This window comes from Geotrypetes seraphini, chromosome 13, assembly GCF_902459505.1.
Source record: "Geotrypetes seraphini chromosome 13, aGeoSer1.1, whole genome shotgun sequence".
Taxonomy (NCBI): domain Eukaryota; kingdom Metazoa; phylum Chordata; class Amphibia; order Gymnophiona; family Dermophiidae; genus Geotrypetes; species Geotrypetes seraphini.
The window spans coordinates 20,692,583-20,711,652 of NC_047096.1; the positions used below are offsets into that span (position 1 = coordinate 20,692,583).

General features: G+C 42.4%; 1 protein-coding gene across 1 annotated transcript in view; it reads left to right on the forward strand.

The window, feature by feature from the left end:
- Positions 1 to 19,070, forward strand: part of C2CD2L (C2CD2 like) — a 51,798-nt gene that overhangs the window by 7,109 nt on the left and 25,619 nt on the right. The window contains exon 2 of the mRNA XM_033918608.1: positions 17,613 to 17,708. Within this exon, the coding sequence (XP_033774499.1) occupies positions 17,613 to 17,708 (96 nt within the window). The remainder of the gene's footprint in view (positions 1 to 17,612; positions 17,709 to 19,070) is intronic.

Below are 19,070 nucleotides of genomic sequence, written 5' to 3' on the forward strand. Positions count from 1 at the left end.
ACAGAGACTGAATTTGTCTCCATTCCTGTCCCCGCGGTTGGCTGAAGGACACCATCCCTGTATCATTCTTTAAGGAGAGAGGGAAGAATCAGAGCATGAATGGGCACAACCGTTGACCCGCAAGCCTTGCATTGAAGAATGCTGGTGTAGAAGGACTGAGGTTGAGATTGACTCTAAAGAATGCCAGTCTCTGGTATCCAGAGCAGATATTGTGATGTCATAATGCCTCATTCTACCAATGCCTAAGAGCCAGCCTCATCAGTGATGTCACAATGGTTTCAATATCCTATACTTGGCTCACATAAGAATCAGAGTATGACTGGGCATAGCCACTGACCCGCAAGCCTTGCATTGAAGAATGCTGGTGTAGAAGGACTGAGGTTGAGATTGACTCTAAAGAATGCCAGTCTCTGGTATCCAGAGCAGATATTGTGATGTCATAATGCCTCATTCTACCAATGCCTAAGAGCCAGCCTCATCAGTGATGTCACAATGGTTTCAATATCCTATACTTGGCTCACATAAGAATCAGAGTATGACTGGGCATAGCCACTGACCCGCAAGCCTTGCATTGAAGAATGCTGGTGTAGAAGGACTGAGGTTGAGATAGACACTAAAGAATGACCGAGGTTTCCTGTGGTAATCCGCGGGGACAAATTCTGTCCCTGTGTCATTTGGACTTCCAGTTGAGCCAGAGCTGGGATCTGGCATTCGATGTCTTTTTATTCACAACTAGTTGGAAAATGTTCCTCTGTTTTTATTTCTTCCCAGCAGGCCATTTTGGTGGCGACCGTGGCTGGTGAGTTTTGCACTCTTGAGTCCTGATTCTGGTTACAGAGTATAGTTTTATAACAGGGGGTCTTGGCAGGAAAGACACATAGGTGCCTATGTTATACCTGTTTGATAGAGGAGATCCCAAAGTGAAAAAAAAAAAATCCATAAGCTCTTTGACTTTCATTGGGTTATTATTACTGAGCTTTTGGTCTATTGAGCAGATAGTGATCCCTGAAGCAAACAGCAAAATGGAGAAACCTCACTGGACCAGAGCCATTTTTGAGCATTGAGAAGAATGTGACAGATTAGTGATGCCATTCTTTATATCTACCTATGTGAGGAGTGGCCTAGTGGTAAAGCTGCTGCCTTGGTACCCTGAAGTTGTAGATTCGATCCCAACGCTGCTCCTTGTGACCTTGAGCAAGTCACTTAATCCTCCATTGTCCCAGGTGCAAAATAAGTACCTGTATACCGTATTTCCCCAAAAATAAGCCCCAGCATGATTTTTGGGGTAGGTCTTAATATAATCCCTACCCCAAAAATAAGCCCTAGTTGAAGCTTGCGCTTTTCCTCCCCCCCCCCCCAACCGCCAACTCTTTCATCTCTCCCTCCCATCCGAACCCCACCGACCGCAAGACCAAAGTACCTTGTTTCAAATGGCAGCACTCTAGACAGGCTGCTTTGCGGCCTTCTCCTGCTGGGGCGTCCCTCTGCTGCATCACTGATGATGCCATCAGTAACGTGGCACATGGAACGCCCCGGCGGGAGAAGGCCGCGAAGCAGCCTGTCTAGATTGCTGCCGTTTGGAACAAGGTACTTCGGTGTCGTGGTCGGCGGGCTTCGGTTGGGAGGGAGAGATGGAAGGGTCAGCAGAGGGTGCACGGTGGGAGGGGGGCAGGGGGAAGCTAGCGGGATTGATCAAGCACACGTTTTTGAGCTAAGGTACCATAGTAAGATGCTGAGATTACTACTGTATGTAGCTCATGTTCTGTCAGTTTTTGCACAATAAAGCTATGTTTGTGGAGGGGGAAAAAAAACAACCCTATCTAAATACAGTCTCTCTAATTTTACTCTGAAGTTTGATAAATGTAGCACTGTTAATGAAGTGGATTGTGCTCGTTAGTATCATTGAGGATACAGCTTCGGCAGATAAGCAGGTTGTTACGAGAAGCACCTGACAATTTTTCATTGTTCAGGTTTTTAATCTGCCTTTGAAATGGCTGCTGAAATACCGTATTTCCCCCAAAATAAGACCTATTGCATTTTTGGGCCCAAAATTAATATGAGACACTGTCTTATTTTCGGGGAAACACAGCATATGTAAACCACTTTGAATGTGTAACCACAAAAAGGTGGTATACAAGTTCCATCCCCCTTTCCCTTATCTGGGTATGATTTGAGCATATATTTATGGACTGAATTTGAAATGGTAGACCAGTGATGCTAAAGGATGCCGGTAGAGAATTATTTGTTATACTTATGTTAAGGTATAACTTTTGTGTGTGTGTTTTTTATATGTTCTGATCCTTACTGACACACACAAGTGCAAATCTTGCACTTCTCTGCCTTTTGGAATGCCTCTGCATGCAAGTATTTATCATCATCGGCAAAAAAAAATCTCCTTTATTCAAAACATAAAAGATAAATGGACATGAAATAAAGGAGAACTTTTTCAGGAAGCCACATAAGTGTGTCATCACCATCGATACAATCAAAAGTCCTGTGTTTATTATATCCACTTAGTCAATATCCATGACAACAAAAAAACCCCAACCCAAACAGTTCAATCGTAGTTTAGTAATAAAAACAAAACAAAAGCTTATCAATCCATCATTTGGGATAGTGTCCAGCAATGCCGCTTTTAGCTTGCTGGTATACTGTTGGCAGCCCTCCAAAAGGGAGCTCATATCTGTATTATTCTCGGAATTGGTTGCCTTCAAAATAACATATTCATAGAGATGTGCGACCTGAAACCACGTTGCAAGCTAACTGCTGTGCTTCAGGATGTAATTCCATCCAACTTCTTTATTTCAGAATGCCATTCTATCAAACGTTCTTCCCAGATCCAACGTGCAAATCATCGGTAAACAAAAGAAACCTCCAGAAGTTTCAGCAATTCTTATAGATGAAAATGGCAGCAACCAATCGGCAGCAAACTTTCAAACCAATCAACCAATCGGCTGCATGACAACATTCAAAGTAACTGTCACCATTCGGTTTCTATATTTAATTTTTCTGTCTGGACTACCAAGTTTATTCAAAAATTTATAAACCGCCCAATCGGCCTTCTAGGTGGTGAACATTATATTATAAACATATATGGTAGCTATACATCATTTTAAAACAATAGTCATAATTCAAAACCATTTAAAAACAATACAGAAACAAACAGGAACAAAAATGGGAAAAAGGATAGAACTACAATTTATTAAGTAAGAAAAAGAACATATAGGGAAAGGACAAAAGGGAGGGTATCATAAAGTAGATTAAAACTACGTAGCCCTAAAAAAGGCATTTAGGTCTCGAAAGCATCAAGAAAAATAAATTTTTTAGTTTCGTTTTAAAATGGTTAAGATTTGATTCTTCCCGTAAGTGGACCGGAGTATTATTCCAAAGAAATGGCACGCTGACAGAAAAAAATGGTAGACCTACCAGGGTTTGCAATTTTAAAAAATTGTTATTTCTGTGAATAATTCAATTGTTGGAGAGGTGGAGATCGGTCAATATTTCTTGATCAACCAGCCAGAAGCTGTCATTATTCAAGCGTTAAGTCTGCCTTAGTGCTCATTTGACTGTAACGTCATAGGTCAGGTTGCCTGACCAACCTGTACTTACGGGCATGGATGAATTATAATATCAATCATAATCATACAGTACATTATAGATTTAGCTTTAAATCTCCTGCTACGCTTTAAATATATCCATTGTTGTCTTAACACCATAAGTAGTGATTGCAGTGTTCATGACTAGCATCTCTCAGGGTAGAAATTTAACTTTCCAGTATTCGTCTCTTCAGTCTTGCAATCGATGAAGCATCATTACGTATCTTATATACCACCAGTACATGCCAGTATTATTGAATCAGTCAGATTAATTGACTGAAAGCTGTAGAGCAAGGAAGTCTATATCCAGTCAGCTCATGCTTTTGATAATTCAGAAATAAGTCTCTGAGTATAGCACACCTGGTATCCCCTTGAGAGAATTCTATCCACTGACCCAGGGGTAGGCAATTCCGATCCTCGAGAGCTGGAGCCAGGTCAGGTTTTCAGGATATCCACAATAAATATGCATGAGATAGATTTGCATCTCAAGGAGGCAGTGCATGCAAATCCATCTCATACATATTCATGGCTCTCGAGGACCGGAATTTCTTAACCCTTACAGGGTTTTAAGATGAAAACTAAGTACACAAGCATTGCAAAAAATGAAAATTGATTGACGGCAAATTTTAATATGTTGCAGAGTGTAGCACTCAACCTGCAAAAAGTTATTCCGTTCAACTTCCTTTCTATAGAGAGCAATAACCAGCCAATAATAATCCTACAGATATCCAAAAAATCTACCAACTATTGCGTGGCAATAAACTTTAAATTCTCATCCAGTGAATAAAGCCAATCTACCATTTTACCAGTTCTATTTTGGGACCATCCCTGATGTAGAAGCAATTTTTTGGATGATTTTTTTTTTCTTTCTAATACACACTTTTGAAAATAGTATGATGGATAAATATACTTTATTTGTGGCTAGCTACTTTTGAAGAAAAGTTACCTCAAAAAAAAAAATAATTAATAGCAAAAATAATTTATTTATTTTAAACAATCCAAATCACATAGAATATGAGCAGATGGATTCGTCGGATGTTGGTGCCTGGTGAATCACTGTGAGGACTCCATCCTGAAGAATCGGAGCGTACACAGATACCACATCCATGGTAACCTACCACATGGAGTCTTGAATGTCTCATAGGTCTTCCAAGAAATGCAACGAATGAGAAGTATCTTGAATAAAAGATGTAACCTGATCAACTATTGACTACAAACGTAGACAATTGTTCCAAAAGCTTGGTAGAAACAGTTGGCCTACCTTGAGGTGTCGCAACATCTAAATGTAAAACACAGAAGAATGTTGCCTCTTTAGTCTGCATACCCTCCAAAAGTGTACCATAGACTATAGTCTTTATCTCCTCTTACAACTGAGAAACACTGCTATAGGTACAGTCTCTCTGATTCTTTTCAAGTATGTCTAGGTTGAATGAAATAAAAATAAGAAAATACAGATCATATATAATAGTCATATCTAATGTGAGAACCTAAATATTTTTAAGGAAAGAAGAGATGGGGAGACTCAATACAGATGTCTATGTTCTTGAAAGGTATTAACACACACAAACCTTCGCAAAAGAGAAAGCTATAGAGCTAAAGAGCATAACATAAAGCAGCAACACTAGGAGATATTTATCTATGGGAAGGATAGTGGATAACTGGAATGCTATCCTGGAAGAGGTGCTAGATACATAAACATGATGGAATTTAAAAGGAGCGAGTTATACATGGAGAATCCCTAAATGGCAAGAGGATGGAAAGCAAGCATTGAGCCCATTGGCTCTAAAGAACATTAAAATTACTTTTTGCACTTCTTAGAAGAAACGGTGGGGATGGGTGGAGATAACCTGCATGATGGGATAATTATAGCCCTAACCACTTTATTAGGCAGACTGAATAGGAGGTGTATCTGCTGTCATTGCTACATTACTTGTTAGATTAACAAAGGGGTTGTTGCTCCTTTAAGGTCATACTTGTTCATGATGTAGCAGCAGAAGACTGTAGCTTAAAAGTCCAAGATCATTGTTTGGTTAGAGAGACTGTGGTACCACGATGTGACAATGAGGAAAAGATCTTCACACAGCTATAGATGCCAGAATAAATCAGAAGTAGCAAGATCTGAATTGTCCTCTCAGTCCAGCTTTGAGGCTAACAGGTCCCCTGTTTTTTGTTTTTTTTTGCTTCTTGCTTCCCTGTCAAATGAGGATTAATATATTCATGTTTGTGCTCCATTAGAAATTGAAATCTCATTGTGTGGCAAATGAATGTCTAAAAATATTGCTTAATTACTGATCTGTGCTATGCAAGAAAGAGAAAGTGCCTGGTTGAAAATGAGTGGAGAGGAAGCATGAGTGACAGGGAAAGATGGCATAGGTGATGAAAAGGAAGAACTGGTGAATGGATGGGGTGTGGTAGACAAGTGAATGTGGAGAGAGATCTTGGTGGGACAAATTAACACATAGCAAGAGTGGTTGTTTTTTAGTGAAGTAGAGTATGGATGAAGTAAGAGTACAAATGAATAATAGATGCCTGGATAGGGCAGAAGAATGTATCTGAGGAGGGCACTTTAGTGCAACAGATTACCACACAGGTATAGATGGGGTTGTTAGTAGAGCCAATGAGTGGATCTAGCGTGTGAATGGGATAGATGAATAAAGAGTATGCAGGCATGGGGATGAACAATAAGAGTAACTACATGTGTAATCATTGGGTTGGTAGGTGAGAAGCCAAAGTATTGTTCAGCAGGTACTAGAATAGGAGAAGAAGATAAGGAGATGCACTTTTTGGCCAGTTCTACTTTTGAAATTACAACAAATATGAACATTCCCAATCCAAATGCAGAGAAATCTTCTACCAAGAGAAGCTACCTTCTAGCATTATAGCCAGGAACTGTCTCCTCCTCTCCTGTGGCCACCTGCAAAAATCTCTCCCAGACTTAAAATATAAATACTGTACAAAATAGCTTCTTATCCTGTAAAAGAAAAGAAACAGACTTCCGCTTGTAGGATCCCCGTCAAGTCAATGCTGTCTGAAACGGCCATTAGTGAGGCCTCCTGTTGATTCAGACTTCCCCTTCACAAAAGATATGCAAGGTTGGATAGGCAATCTGTGGGTATTTTAGGTTTTCTTTAAAAAAAAAAAAAAATATTTTTTAATGGTAAAATATGTGACTAAAGTGTCCAGAAACAAAAAAAGAGATTTTAATGAATTTTTTTAGCACAGTTTGTAACACAACTATTCAAACCCCATTCTTTATATAAAGAAATAAACAAAAATTACAGAAATTCAACCATGTAACTTTTTTTTTTTTTCTTCCCCCCAGACTGCTTATGGACCCAAGACATGAAAAATCAGCTATTCTCAATATTTTAGATCTACTACTTTAGTCACCTTTTCCCAGAGACAGTAATACATGTTTTGGCTGTCAGCACTAGAAGAAAGTTCAATAATTCTTAGATTGAGTTGTGTGCTGTCTACAATGTTTACTGGATCGTTTACAGCAGGGGTGTCCAACCTGCGGCCCAAGGGCCACATGCAGCCCCGTGAATTATTTTGTGCGGCCCTGGTCAAGGGCAATACAGTGTTTTCCTCTGCTGCCCTGGGTGTTTACTGTCTTGCCGGCTCCCTCCTCTGTCTTGCTGCAGCATTTACACATTTGTGCAGCCCCAGAAACATTTTTTTCGGCCAATGCGGCCCAGGGAATCCAAAAGGTTGGACACCCCTGGTTTACAGCTTCACTGAATAGTCTTTACCATAGATTTCCTCAGGTTTTGTACTGAAAAGCAAGGACTCCTTTGAATGGCCAAGCACTATTGAACTCACTCTGAGTTATATTGGCAATTGTATGAGGCTCCTATTCAGTTAACCCTTACTTCTGTAATCTTAGTGTTATCAGCCAGATTCTGTAGTTTTGTGAACAACTTTTTTTAATAACATGAAGTAAAGAATAAACACGTAGAATTGATGATTTCAAGGCAGTTCAACTTTCACAGAATCTTCTCACTCTACCAGCCCATCGTATTCAAGGGGAAGCTGGGAGTGTGTCCACACACCTTGTGGAAAATAACACTGTGCTCCAGACTTAGATATTGCAACCTAAGCTGTATTAGATTAGCAGAAATAAAGGATGAAGACTTGGTGGGAGAACAATGTTACACTCAGGTTCTCATACAGCCATGCAGTCTTACAAATATGGCAACTGTTCTCCCTCAAACTGAAGAAGAAGGGCGGTCTTAAGCTATGTAATTGCAGCCTAGTTCTATGGAAGAAGCAAAACTTTCTGGGGATTTAAGTCCACAGAGTTCACTTTACTTATACATCTTAGCATAAACACTTAAACAAAAAACTGAGTAAATGCCCACATAAAATGGGGGCAGAACAAGTTGTCTTATATAGTTTTTCAGATTTTCTATAGACAACCACCTTGCCTTATACCATTCAAACCTGGATGGATGTTATTCATCAGCTCTATGACTTTTAAATTTAGACTTCAGCTCCTGAAAATTCTTGGTGTCCTGCATTTCAGAAGTAACAGCCCAGACTTAGTGAAGAGAGTTCAGCACAACCCAAATTGGATCAAGGGTGATCTCTGCTGGCCTAACTATAGCTGCAGCTCTGATCTGCTGACTCACCACCAGTATCAATCTATCTTCCTCAATAGTGATGTGTTGATTTCAGTTGAAGTCCAAGGGCCTCACCCCCAACTTCATCCCCGATTTACGTAAGTCAAATCCTCCATGTGTGATAAACTTGTATGCATTGGTGTAGAAAAGGTCCCTCCCAACATCATACCTTCTAGTACCACTTTTGCCATTCAACTTTGCCCCACCAGCTCCCATGTGGGCCTGAAGGAGTGTTGGTTCAAAGCAGGCAAGTGAAACTTCACCCTTGTGGCAAGAACTCTTTCCCGTTCCTTGCATGGATATGCCAGAATAGGTAGGGCCTAAGCAGAACCAACTATCAACCTTTTACTGAGGTTCAGAGGGGGGCTGTGTGTGTGTGCTTCGCAAGACGCACGTCATATAGACAGTCATCCAGCACCGGCACCTCTCCTCTTCCCCAGTGTACTGCGGCACACCAGAAATCTCAGGAGGCACACAGTTTGCGATGCACTGGTCTAATCTCCCATAACCCATAGTTTTTGGGCTCACTGAGATGAATACTGACACTCTGTTTAAGTCCAAGTTCAGCCCCATAGAGAGGGACATTCTTATGGGAAGGAGTGACATGTAAAAATAGTCGAAAATGGCAGGTATTAGTGTATAATCCATTGTTTTTGGGCTTCCTCAGATTAATACTGACACTCCCGATGACTTAAGTCCAAGTTCAGCCCCATACAGAGGGCCATTGTTGCTGCTAAAAATGAAGATGTCCATGAAATAAACAATCAGATTCTTCCCGTTTTACCAGGCGTAATCACTGAATACAAGTCTATCGATACCGGAAGATTGGGATAAATAAATATCCAGGCAACGCTAGTCCCCAATAAAGGTCACCTTGTTTGACCTGGTTTCTTGTCCTTTGGTCATCCTTCCTGTTATTTTTATAGCCAAAAAAAAGGCAGGTACACATGGACAGACTGTGTGGACCAAGTGATCTCCTCTGCAGTTATATCCAAGGTTTCTAATATCTTATGTTTGTTTCCATCTTGTCCCATGCAGTTGAGAGGGAAGAACACATGTCATGTGCATTACACACGTGCTTTTATCGGTTACCTCTGCGAACAGTTGCTTGTTTCCCTCACAACATGGCTGTTGTAGCTTTTGTATGATGTCCTTTGAATGAATGCAGTTCTCTCAACTAATACAGGATTAGCAAATAACTTGGATACTGAAAGCCAATTTCTCCCTATTCTTGGCACTACATTCTCTTTGCTCCCCCTGCTTATTCTCGGATGTTGCTTTGACTGTGGAATGATTGATTTTCTCCTTCTTTTGCTAAGACCATTTGCCTAAGACGGTCCTGGGTGAGAACCTTTTTAGTCAACTTGATAGGTGTGAGTGGCACAATGAAGAGAGCGTTCCCGAGTGTTGACTAGAAGAGCAACATGACATTACTCCCTAGCCAACCCGGCAAATGACAGCAAATCTGTCCTATGAGACTACAAGTCTCAAGTCCCAGAATCTCCTAGGGAGATAAATCTATCATCGAGGGAGAAATCTTCCTTCCCTCCCTGGATAGCTCAGGTCTCGGTAAACAACTACTAATACGTTTCTTTTCACTGTTTTTGGCAGCCTTCCCCCCCTCTCATCTCTCTTACACAAAATAGCATAAGAGATTTTTGCCTGAGAGAAGGCAGCTTTCATCTGCTTTTTATGTCTCATCCAATATTTGTGTAAATGAGACCTCCACATGCCTGAATCTGTATGTGGGGGGGTCTGTGCATTTATACTCATATGTATATATGTATATGCTGCTTGTTGTCAAGCACAAACTTTCAGTTTGCACAAATAGGTGTAATTGTATGTGTTGTGCTTCAGGTGTACATGAATCATTTTTGTTTCTGTGGGATACATCTGTCTCTGCTTTTGCTTTTTGTTTCATGAAACAAAGCTGAAACTAAAAAGAGCAAGTTAAAAAACCCATGATCAAGCATATGGTGAATGTGAATCGCAAATAGCCAAGCTAATTATTTTCCTGTGTCTATCTGGGTGGTAACTTTTATGGACTTTTACTTCAGAAAAATTGACCAAATCTTTTGAATCCTACTATCCTAAGGTTTTTTGTCTTTTTGTGGGTTTGTTTTTAGGTTTTTTTTTTTTTTTTAACTAAACAACATGTTATCTGCAGCAGGGCTCATAGGAATAAAATGGGTCGTATGGCAGATAACATGTTAATATTTAGTAAAATATTCCCTTAGTCACCTTGACCAGATTACACAGCATAATAGTGTGTGAAAGAAAAATTCTGTGGATTTTCATTCAGCTTGTTTGTTGCTGGAGAGGGTGCAGAGGCGAGCCACAAAACTAGTAAAAGGAATGGAAAATTTGAGCTACAAAGAGCGCCTCTGAAAGCTGGGACTGTTCACCCTCGAAAAGAGGAGACTGCGAGGGGATATGATAGAGACCTTTAAAATACTAAAAGGATTCGACAAAATAGAGCAAGAAACATCGTTATTCACATTGTCAAATGTGACATGAACAAGAGGTCATGGACTGAAACTGAGGGGCGGCAGGTCCAGGACAAATGTCGGGAAGTTCTGTTTCGCACATCAAGTGGTGAACTCTTGGAATGCTTTCCCGGAGGAGGTTGTGATGGAGACTACTATTCTGGGATTCAAGCGCAAGTTGGATGCACACCTTCTTGCAAATCACATTGAGGGATACGGGTAATCAAGGTCTCCATCAGGGAGTACCTAGCTTGGCCTTCGCGTGTGCGGGTCGACGGACTAGATGGACCTAAGGTCTGATCCGGTGAAGGCGTTTCTTATGTTCTTATGTAGTGTTCTTTTTGTTTTATTGTTTTGAAAAATTAAATTAACTATTTAACTATTCACACCCACTCATAATTTTATAAACTTCTGTCATATTCTTTCTGTTACCTCTGTTCCAAGCAATGCCGCAGTGGTTAAAGCTACAGCCTCAGCACCCTGAGGTTGTGGGTTCAAACTCACACTGCAACTTGTGACCTGAGGCCTATTTATCAGCCCATTTGTTTAAAATAGTCCTGCAGACAATTGTTCTTTTGGTTCTTGATTACTGTAGTTTGGTACTCCTGGGTGTACTGGGGTCGGCATTGTGTGCGCTCCAGGTAGGCCAGAATTCAGTGATCAGAACTTTGTTTAGGTTAGGGAGACGAGAACAGACAGAATAGTATGTGCGTTGAAGTTGATGGATAGGATTCGCTTTAAGCTATTACTAACCGTCTATATGTGCTTGCACAACTTAGCTCATAAACATCTTGTTGAGAGCATTCTGTCACGTGTTCCGTCTCGTCCACTTCGATCTGCAGAACATTTAGAACTGCAAATTCCATCTGTAAAAGAGCTGAGGCTAACATTATCTAGGGATTGTATATTGTATAGGGCCTAGGGAATGGAATAACCTCCCTGAGTACATTCGTCGGATACAGAATTTTAAAAGATTTCTTAAATGGCATCTTTTTTTGCCAGATGAAATGCAGGGTTTGAGATGGTGTGTTTTATGAGGAGGAGATGATGACAGTAAGGTGCTGGTCGCTTATATATTTTATTGTTTGTATTTTTGCTCTGCTTTTGTAGGTGGATTTATTGTCGATATAGTATGTATTTTTGTATGGGCTAGATTCACTAAAGTCAGCGACGGGTCTGCCTGTTTTTTTTGTTGTTTGTTTTCATTTTTTTTTTCCAGTGGCACAGATATTTTGTGTGTACTACACGTGCAAAATATCTACCCCATAAAAAAAAAATGAAAAAAATCCCCCACCATTGCCACGGCCCTCCCTCAATGACACCTCCCCCCCCCACAAATGCGGCGACCCACCCTAAAACAGCAGGAAGGATGCCCACTCCTTCCTGCCCAGAAGGACCCCTCCCCCAAAGAAAAATGCAGAAGGGATGCCCACTCCCTCCTGCCCAGAATGATCCCTCCCCCAAAGAAAAAGGCAGAAGGGATGCTCACTCCCTCCTGCCACCAGAGGCCCCCCTCCCCCTCTTGACCCTAGTGCCCCATACCTTAAAGTTGGGAGCAGGAGGTACTGAAAACACCTCCTGCTGCTCCTCTCTTTGCAACGACACTGGGCCTTAGGCCCCTCCCCAGTGTATCATGTGATATACTGGGGAGGGGCCTAAGGCTCTGATTGGCTCAGATGCCTCGGGCTTCTCCCTTGGCGGCAGAGGGGGGGGGGGGGGTTGATCATGGGAGAGTGGTGCACAGTGCAGTTGGTGGGGTGTAGTGTGAATGCTTTCTTTGGGGTACTGTGGGTTTGTCAGAGATAATTGTGAGGGATGTAAGATTAAGTTCTAAGACCTCTGTGCATGTGTTGGCGTTTGTCCTTAGTCCCTTATACTATGTCCTTATTAGTTAGCATGGGAATGTCCTGAGTGATCATAAGAACATAATAGCCTTACTGGGTCAGACTAATGGTCCATCTAGCTCAGCATCTCCTCTACACAGTGGCCAATTCAAGTCACAATTACCTAGTAACATTTTCATGCTACCATTCCAGGGTAAGCAGCGGATTCCCTCATGTCTCTCAATAGCAGACTATGGACTTTTTCTCTAATAAAAATATGTTTTAACCCACCCCCCAAAACTTGTTATGTTACCCGTTCTTACCACATCCTCTGGCAATGCGTTCCAGAGCCTAACTCAAGATTCTGTAGTCTTCAATCATATCTCCCCTCAACCATCTCTTTTCCAAGCTGAGGAGCCCTAACTTCTTTAGTCTTTCCTTTTACAAGAGGAGTTCCATCCCCTTTGCCATCTTGGTTGCTCTTTGAGCATTTTCTAGTCCTGCTATATCCTTTTTTTTTTTTTCTATAGTTCTCGTAGCATCATGATCCTAGTACTTTCAGTACACAAATGCAATGTTCGCAAGGACCATACAGCTTGTGATGACAGGATGAGGAGCTGAAGTATTTAGAGGTGAGAGGAGAGATGAATTGTGCAGAGATACTTTTTCCACATATGGGGCTTCTTGTTGTCCTCGACCATTGACCTAGGTTTGTTGCTGTTTGCCCAGGTTAACAGGCATCCTCCCCTGTCTGCCTTTGACAGGGGTAATCAGAAGTGCTTCCCTTCTTAATAAGCCTTCCGCTGGAGCTTTGTGCTAAAGTCACATTGCGCTGCCAATTCTGGAGCTCAGCAAATGAACCATCTGGCACCATGCCAAGGAACACGAGAAATGCAGGCAGTAGTGAACAGAAATCTATTGCTGTTCCCTGCCAGCAACTTCACCTGCCAGCCTAATATCCTACCTTACTGCCTCCCTCTATATTCTAGCCCGTAGACTTGGTTACCAATAATCTGCTATTGTTCCCACGTACCCCTGCAGTGCCTTAATGGGGAAGGATGCTTATTTGTTTCTCTGGAAACAAGTTCTCTAGTTCCTGTCCAGTGGCTTCATGGCTAAGGCCTTAGATTCTGGAGCTGGGGGGGGGGGGGAAAAGGTTTCAGCTTTCGGTGACTGGAGCCGAGCGAAAGCAGAGCTGCTGCCAGGTTTATCTCGCAGCAGGAGAGGGCTTGTGAGCTTTCATCTTGCCTGCTTATTTTGGCAGCAGCTTATTTTTTTCACAAACCGTGGTGTGACCGGGCTTTTCTTGGCCAAATATCACAGTGTTTTGTTATTGCCTCATGAAGCCGGCAGCATCAATATTATTTCCAGGGTCTGATGGATTCGGGCTCACTTAGAATAGTAGTGTGGGGGCTGCTTATTTTAGCTAACGATACAGTTGATTCTGGGTACTACAGAGCAGTGGTTCCCAACCCTGTCCTGGAGGACCACCAGGTCAGTTGGGTTTTTGGGATAGCCCTAATGAATATGCATGAGAGAGATTTGCATATAATGGAAGTGACAGGCAAGCAAATCTGCTCCATGCATATTCATTAGGGCTCTCACCAAAACCTGACTGACCTGGTGATCCTCCAGGACAGGGTTGGGAACCACTGCTATAGAGGGTAGATTCAGCTGATACATTAATGCTATATCATATAGTAATCTCTCCTCTTTCACTCCTATAGTGGTTCCCTGCATCTTCTGGAGCTGTGTTCTCCTGCACTATAAACTGGAAGTCTGGGAGTGTGGATCTGGGGTTGGATCTGGGGTTGCGTCAGTTGTACTGTGTGTGCCCTTATCAGTCATTAAGGCATTCTGGAAAATTGGAGGAACTTAATTTGTACTATTCCTTTCAGATTTCTTTAGTGTTATGTAAGTATCATTCCAACTTGCCTTCTCATTCGTTTGGTTTGAGTCTTCTCCTATTTTTTTTTTTTTTTCAGCTTTACCCAACACACAGGGCTAGATTCACAAAGCAAACCGATCCGCTTCGAATCCGTGCATGCAAATGAGGTGAAAGGCATGCAAAGTAGACTGGGACACGATTCACAACACCAAATTTCAGATCCGACTGGGCTGGCCAATCGCCTGAAGAAGTGACTGCTGGGGATCAGTCGAAAACATCTTTCCAACTGGAAGCCCTGCAGTCTCTCCTGCCTGCTCGCCCCGAATGCCGCCCTGCTTCTTATCTCCTGCTGCTCGCCCCGCATGCCGTCCTGCTCTGCCTCGATCTTCCCCGACTCTCTCCTGCCGCATCGCTGTTCTTCTGCCCTTCCCCGAAGCTCTCCTGCCCTTTGCTGCCCTGTGAGCCCATGGTTTTAACCCGCAGGTTTAAAGCAGGTTTAAACTACGGGCTTGCAGGATTAAAAACTAACAAAAAATTTTTTTAAGTTAAAAAAAAAGGTTGTATCTCGGACAGGTATGCGCAGACCATCTACAGATGCGTGTGGATCACACAACAGCGATCCGTGCAGGCAGATGAGGGCATTCCTCCGATCACCCCCATCTGCATATTTTACGTTCCTGAATTTGTCGGACCTACCCGGAGCGGGCCCGATCGGGCAGGTTAGTGAATCTGGGCCATAGTATGAAATGCCCGAAGATTAAACTGCTGCTGAAAATTAAACGGACATTCAACCCCCATATGCGATAAAAGTCAGACTTGCCCTTTTGGAGTGCTCTATTTCCAGCCCCCATCGCTCACTCGTGGCTCCTTTTAGAGCTCAAAATTAGACCCTTTGAGCTTTGCTGTGGTTGTGTGTTAAATACTTTTGTTATGAACCTGAAGACCACTAAAGGGAAGGTCCTGCTCTTCAGTTCTCCTTCTGAATTCTCTCTCCCCTCCCCCTTAAGTCATGCAGTAGAATTTTAAATAGATTGATCATTCACCAGCATCACTACTACAGTTACATAACCCGTCTCAAATCATCTCTTTGGCTCCCTGTCCTTTTTCACATACTATCTCTCTTTATCGTATCTTTCCTTACTTTACGCCACTCCTCAGGAACTCCATCGGGTGAGTCACTCTGTCTGTGCTCTTCTCAACACTGCCAATTCCAGACTCCATTCCTTCCATCTTTCTGGGCCCTATGCCTGGAATTGATTTCCTGAGTCAGCATTTCATGTTCTGTTTCTGGCCCTGTTCTAATCCAGGCCAAAAGTCCATTTTCCTGAGGCTGCTTTTAAATCTTAACCCCTTATTTGCCTGTTTGTTGTTTTTTTTTAATACCTGCAAAATCTTAATCATTCCTATAATAAAAATTGAAACTCCCTAATCTCTTATTTATCCAGTTTTGATTTGAATAGATTGTAAATATTGTTGAGCAGGAACTTGTGCATTTTGTGTAGAGTCCTGCTTTTGTCGAGTAGTGCTTTGCAGGGATCTCAAAGTCCCTCCTCGAGGGCCGCAATCCAGTCGGGTTTTCAGGATTTCCCCAATGAATATGCATGAGATCTATTTGCATGCACTGCTTTCATTGTATACTAATAGATCTCATGCATATTCATTTGGGAAATCCTGAAAACCTGACTGGATTGCGGCCCTCGAGGAGGGACTTTGAGACCCCTGTGCCACATGAATAAGTAGTGGTAGTAGCAGTTCTGCCCTGGTCTCTCCTTACTGCTGTGTTTCAGGGCACTAGGTCCAGTTTTACTAGATCCAGTTTTCAAGTTTCAAGTTTTTATTAAAATTTGATGCTATCGCTTATACAATTTCTAAGCGATTTACAGATTTTTTTAAAATGGGGAAACAAACTAAAAAGTGGAAAACGCCAGTAACAGCACAATTAAAAAGATTAAAACAACTTGAGTAAATGGCATAACATACAAAGACAACATGAACGGGACTAACATGATACAGTGGGAATTGGGGAAGAAATACAATCTGTATAGGATAGTGCACAAATAAAGAATGAACAATGATATGATTCTTTTAGAAAAAGGGCATGAGACTATTAGAAGAAGAGCAGGAGTTTCCCAAGGAAGGGTTTAAATATTAAAGGCATCTTTAAATAAATGAGTTTTGAGAAGCCCTTTAAAACGGTCTGTTTGTTTATTCAATTTTCTATCCCGTTCTCCCAGGAGAGCTCAGAACGGTTTACATCAGGGGTCTCAAAGTCCCTCCTTGAGGGCCGCAATCCAGTCGGGTTTTCAGGATTTCCCCAATGAATATGCATGAGATCTATGTGCATGCACTGCTTTCAATGCATATTCATTGGGGAAATCCTGAAAACCCGACTGGATTGCGGCCCTCAAGGAGGGACTTTGAGATCCCTGGTTTACATGAATTTATTCAGGTACTCAAGCATTTTTCCCTCTCTGTCCCAGCGGGCTCACAATCTATCTAATGTCCCTGGGGCAATGGGGGGATTAAGTGACTTGCCCAGGGTCACAAGGAGCAGTGTGGGTTTGAACCCACAACCCCAGGGTGCTGAGGCTGTAGCTTTAACCACTATGATACTCTAGAAATCAAAATGTAGTAAAAATGAGCCAAGTATAGGACAATCAAGCCATTGTGACATCACTGCTGAGGTTGGCTCTTAGGCATTGGTGGAATGAGGCATTATGATGTCACAATACCAACTCTGGTTGTCAGAGGCTGAAACTTCTCACACTATTTACTTTTTTAATTTCTATCCCGTTCTCCCAGGGGAGCTCAGAACGGTTTACATGAATTTATTCAGGTAGTCAAGCATTTATCCTTGTCTGTCCCGGCGGGCTCACAATCTATCTAATGTACCTGGGGCAATGGGGGGATTAAGTGACTTGCCCTGGGTCACAAGGAACAGGGTGGGCTTGAACCCACAACCCCAGGGTGCAGATGCTGGTGGGAAGAGTGTTCCACAGCTGGGGGGCTACTACTGTTTGAACAGTCCAATATACAAGTAACACTTAAAGGTAGGGTATTCCACTTGGTTCTCTTCCTATTGTGATAGAAATGAAAACAAACATGTTCAACTGGCATTTAAATATGTAAATATTTGAGTTTTAGGATGTATGGATACAGTTTGCATCATATTTATTATTCCTTTCCTTGTTTCCTAGAGTTCAGTGCAAATTACATTTGAAGAGAATCCACAGCTGCTGCCCACTGCACAGATAGATCATGTGATCTGTGCTGACCAGTCAGAAAGCAGTATGGTAAGTAACAAGCTGCAGCCCTTTCAGAGCATATATGTATGTATATAAATGTGTGTAAGTGGCCAAGATGGCAGCAGCATTAACTTAGCAAAGTGAGCAGATGCTATAATTCCTTAACACTTACCTTCAATAATGCCACCTACCAAGAGAAAAGGGAGCCTGAGGTTGGTTTCCCTGCCAGCCTCATCCTTGTGCAGCAGAGGATTGACCGTTTCTTTGCCGAGATCTGTTCATTGGGAAATTGGGGAGTCGAGCCCTGCGTTGAGGTTAGATGAAGGAGTGCCTTATTCTTTAGGGCATGAAATCTCTTATCACCCCCATGCTCCAACTCTCCTCCATGTTCAGCAACCTCAGCATTGGCAATTGGAAGTTTACAGAGCAGAACTCCTGAAACTGAGGCCTCTAGCGAGGGAATCGCATTGGCTGTAAAACTGCCTGGAGTACAGATCGAAGGAATATTATTTGCCGCCCCCATGAGGGTGACTTTGGCTTTGATTTGTACCATTTTGCAGAAGTTGGATTCTACTGTCGCCAAATCAACTGATAGGCAACAATATGGCAACTAAATTTGAAAATCTGGCTAAGACTATGGAATCGGTAAAGATGGACCTCGCCAATCAGATTGGGAGAATACAGGAAGATGTTCCAAGATCTTCAACAATTTTAAAGTGTCATCGATGAAAGATAATATAGAAACTGACGGCAGAAAAGGGCCACGGCCCATCCAGTCTGCCCACACTAATGACCCATCCCCTACCTTCCTCTATGAAGAGATACCATGTGCCAATCCCATTTTGTCTTAAAGTCTGACACGCTGCTGGCCCCAATTACCTATAGTGGAAGGTTATTCCAGCGATCAACCACCCTTTTGGTGAAGAAGTACTTTCTGGTGTCGCCATGAAATTTCCCACCCCTGAGTTTCAGTGGATGCCTTCTCGTTGCCGCGGGACCTTTGAGAAAAAAAGATATCTTCTTCCACCTCGATACTGCCTGTGACATATTTGAATGTCTCGATCATGTCTACCCTCTCTCTGCTTTCCTCGAGTGAGTATAGCTGCAATTTATCCAGCCGTTCCTCATACGGTAGATCCCTGAGATCCGAGACCATCCGAGTGGCCATTCGTTGAACCGACTCGACTCTCAGCACATCTTTGTGGTAATGTGGCCTCCAGAATTGTACACAGTATTCCAGATGGGGTCTCACCATGGATCTGTACAATGGCATTATGACCTCGGGCTTACGGCTGACGAAACTTCTTCGGATACAACCGATGATTTGTCTAATCTTGGACGAAGCTTTCTCCACTTGGTTGGCCGTCTTCATGTCTTCACTAATGACCCCCCCCCCCCCCCCAAGTCAAG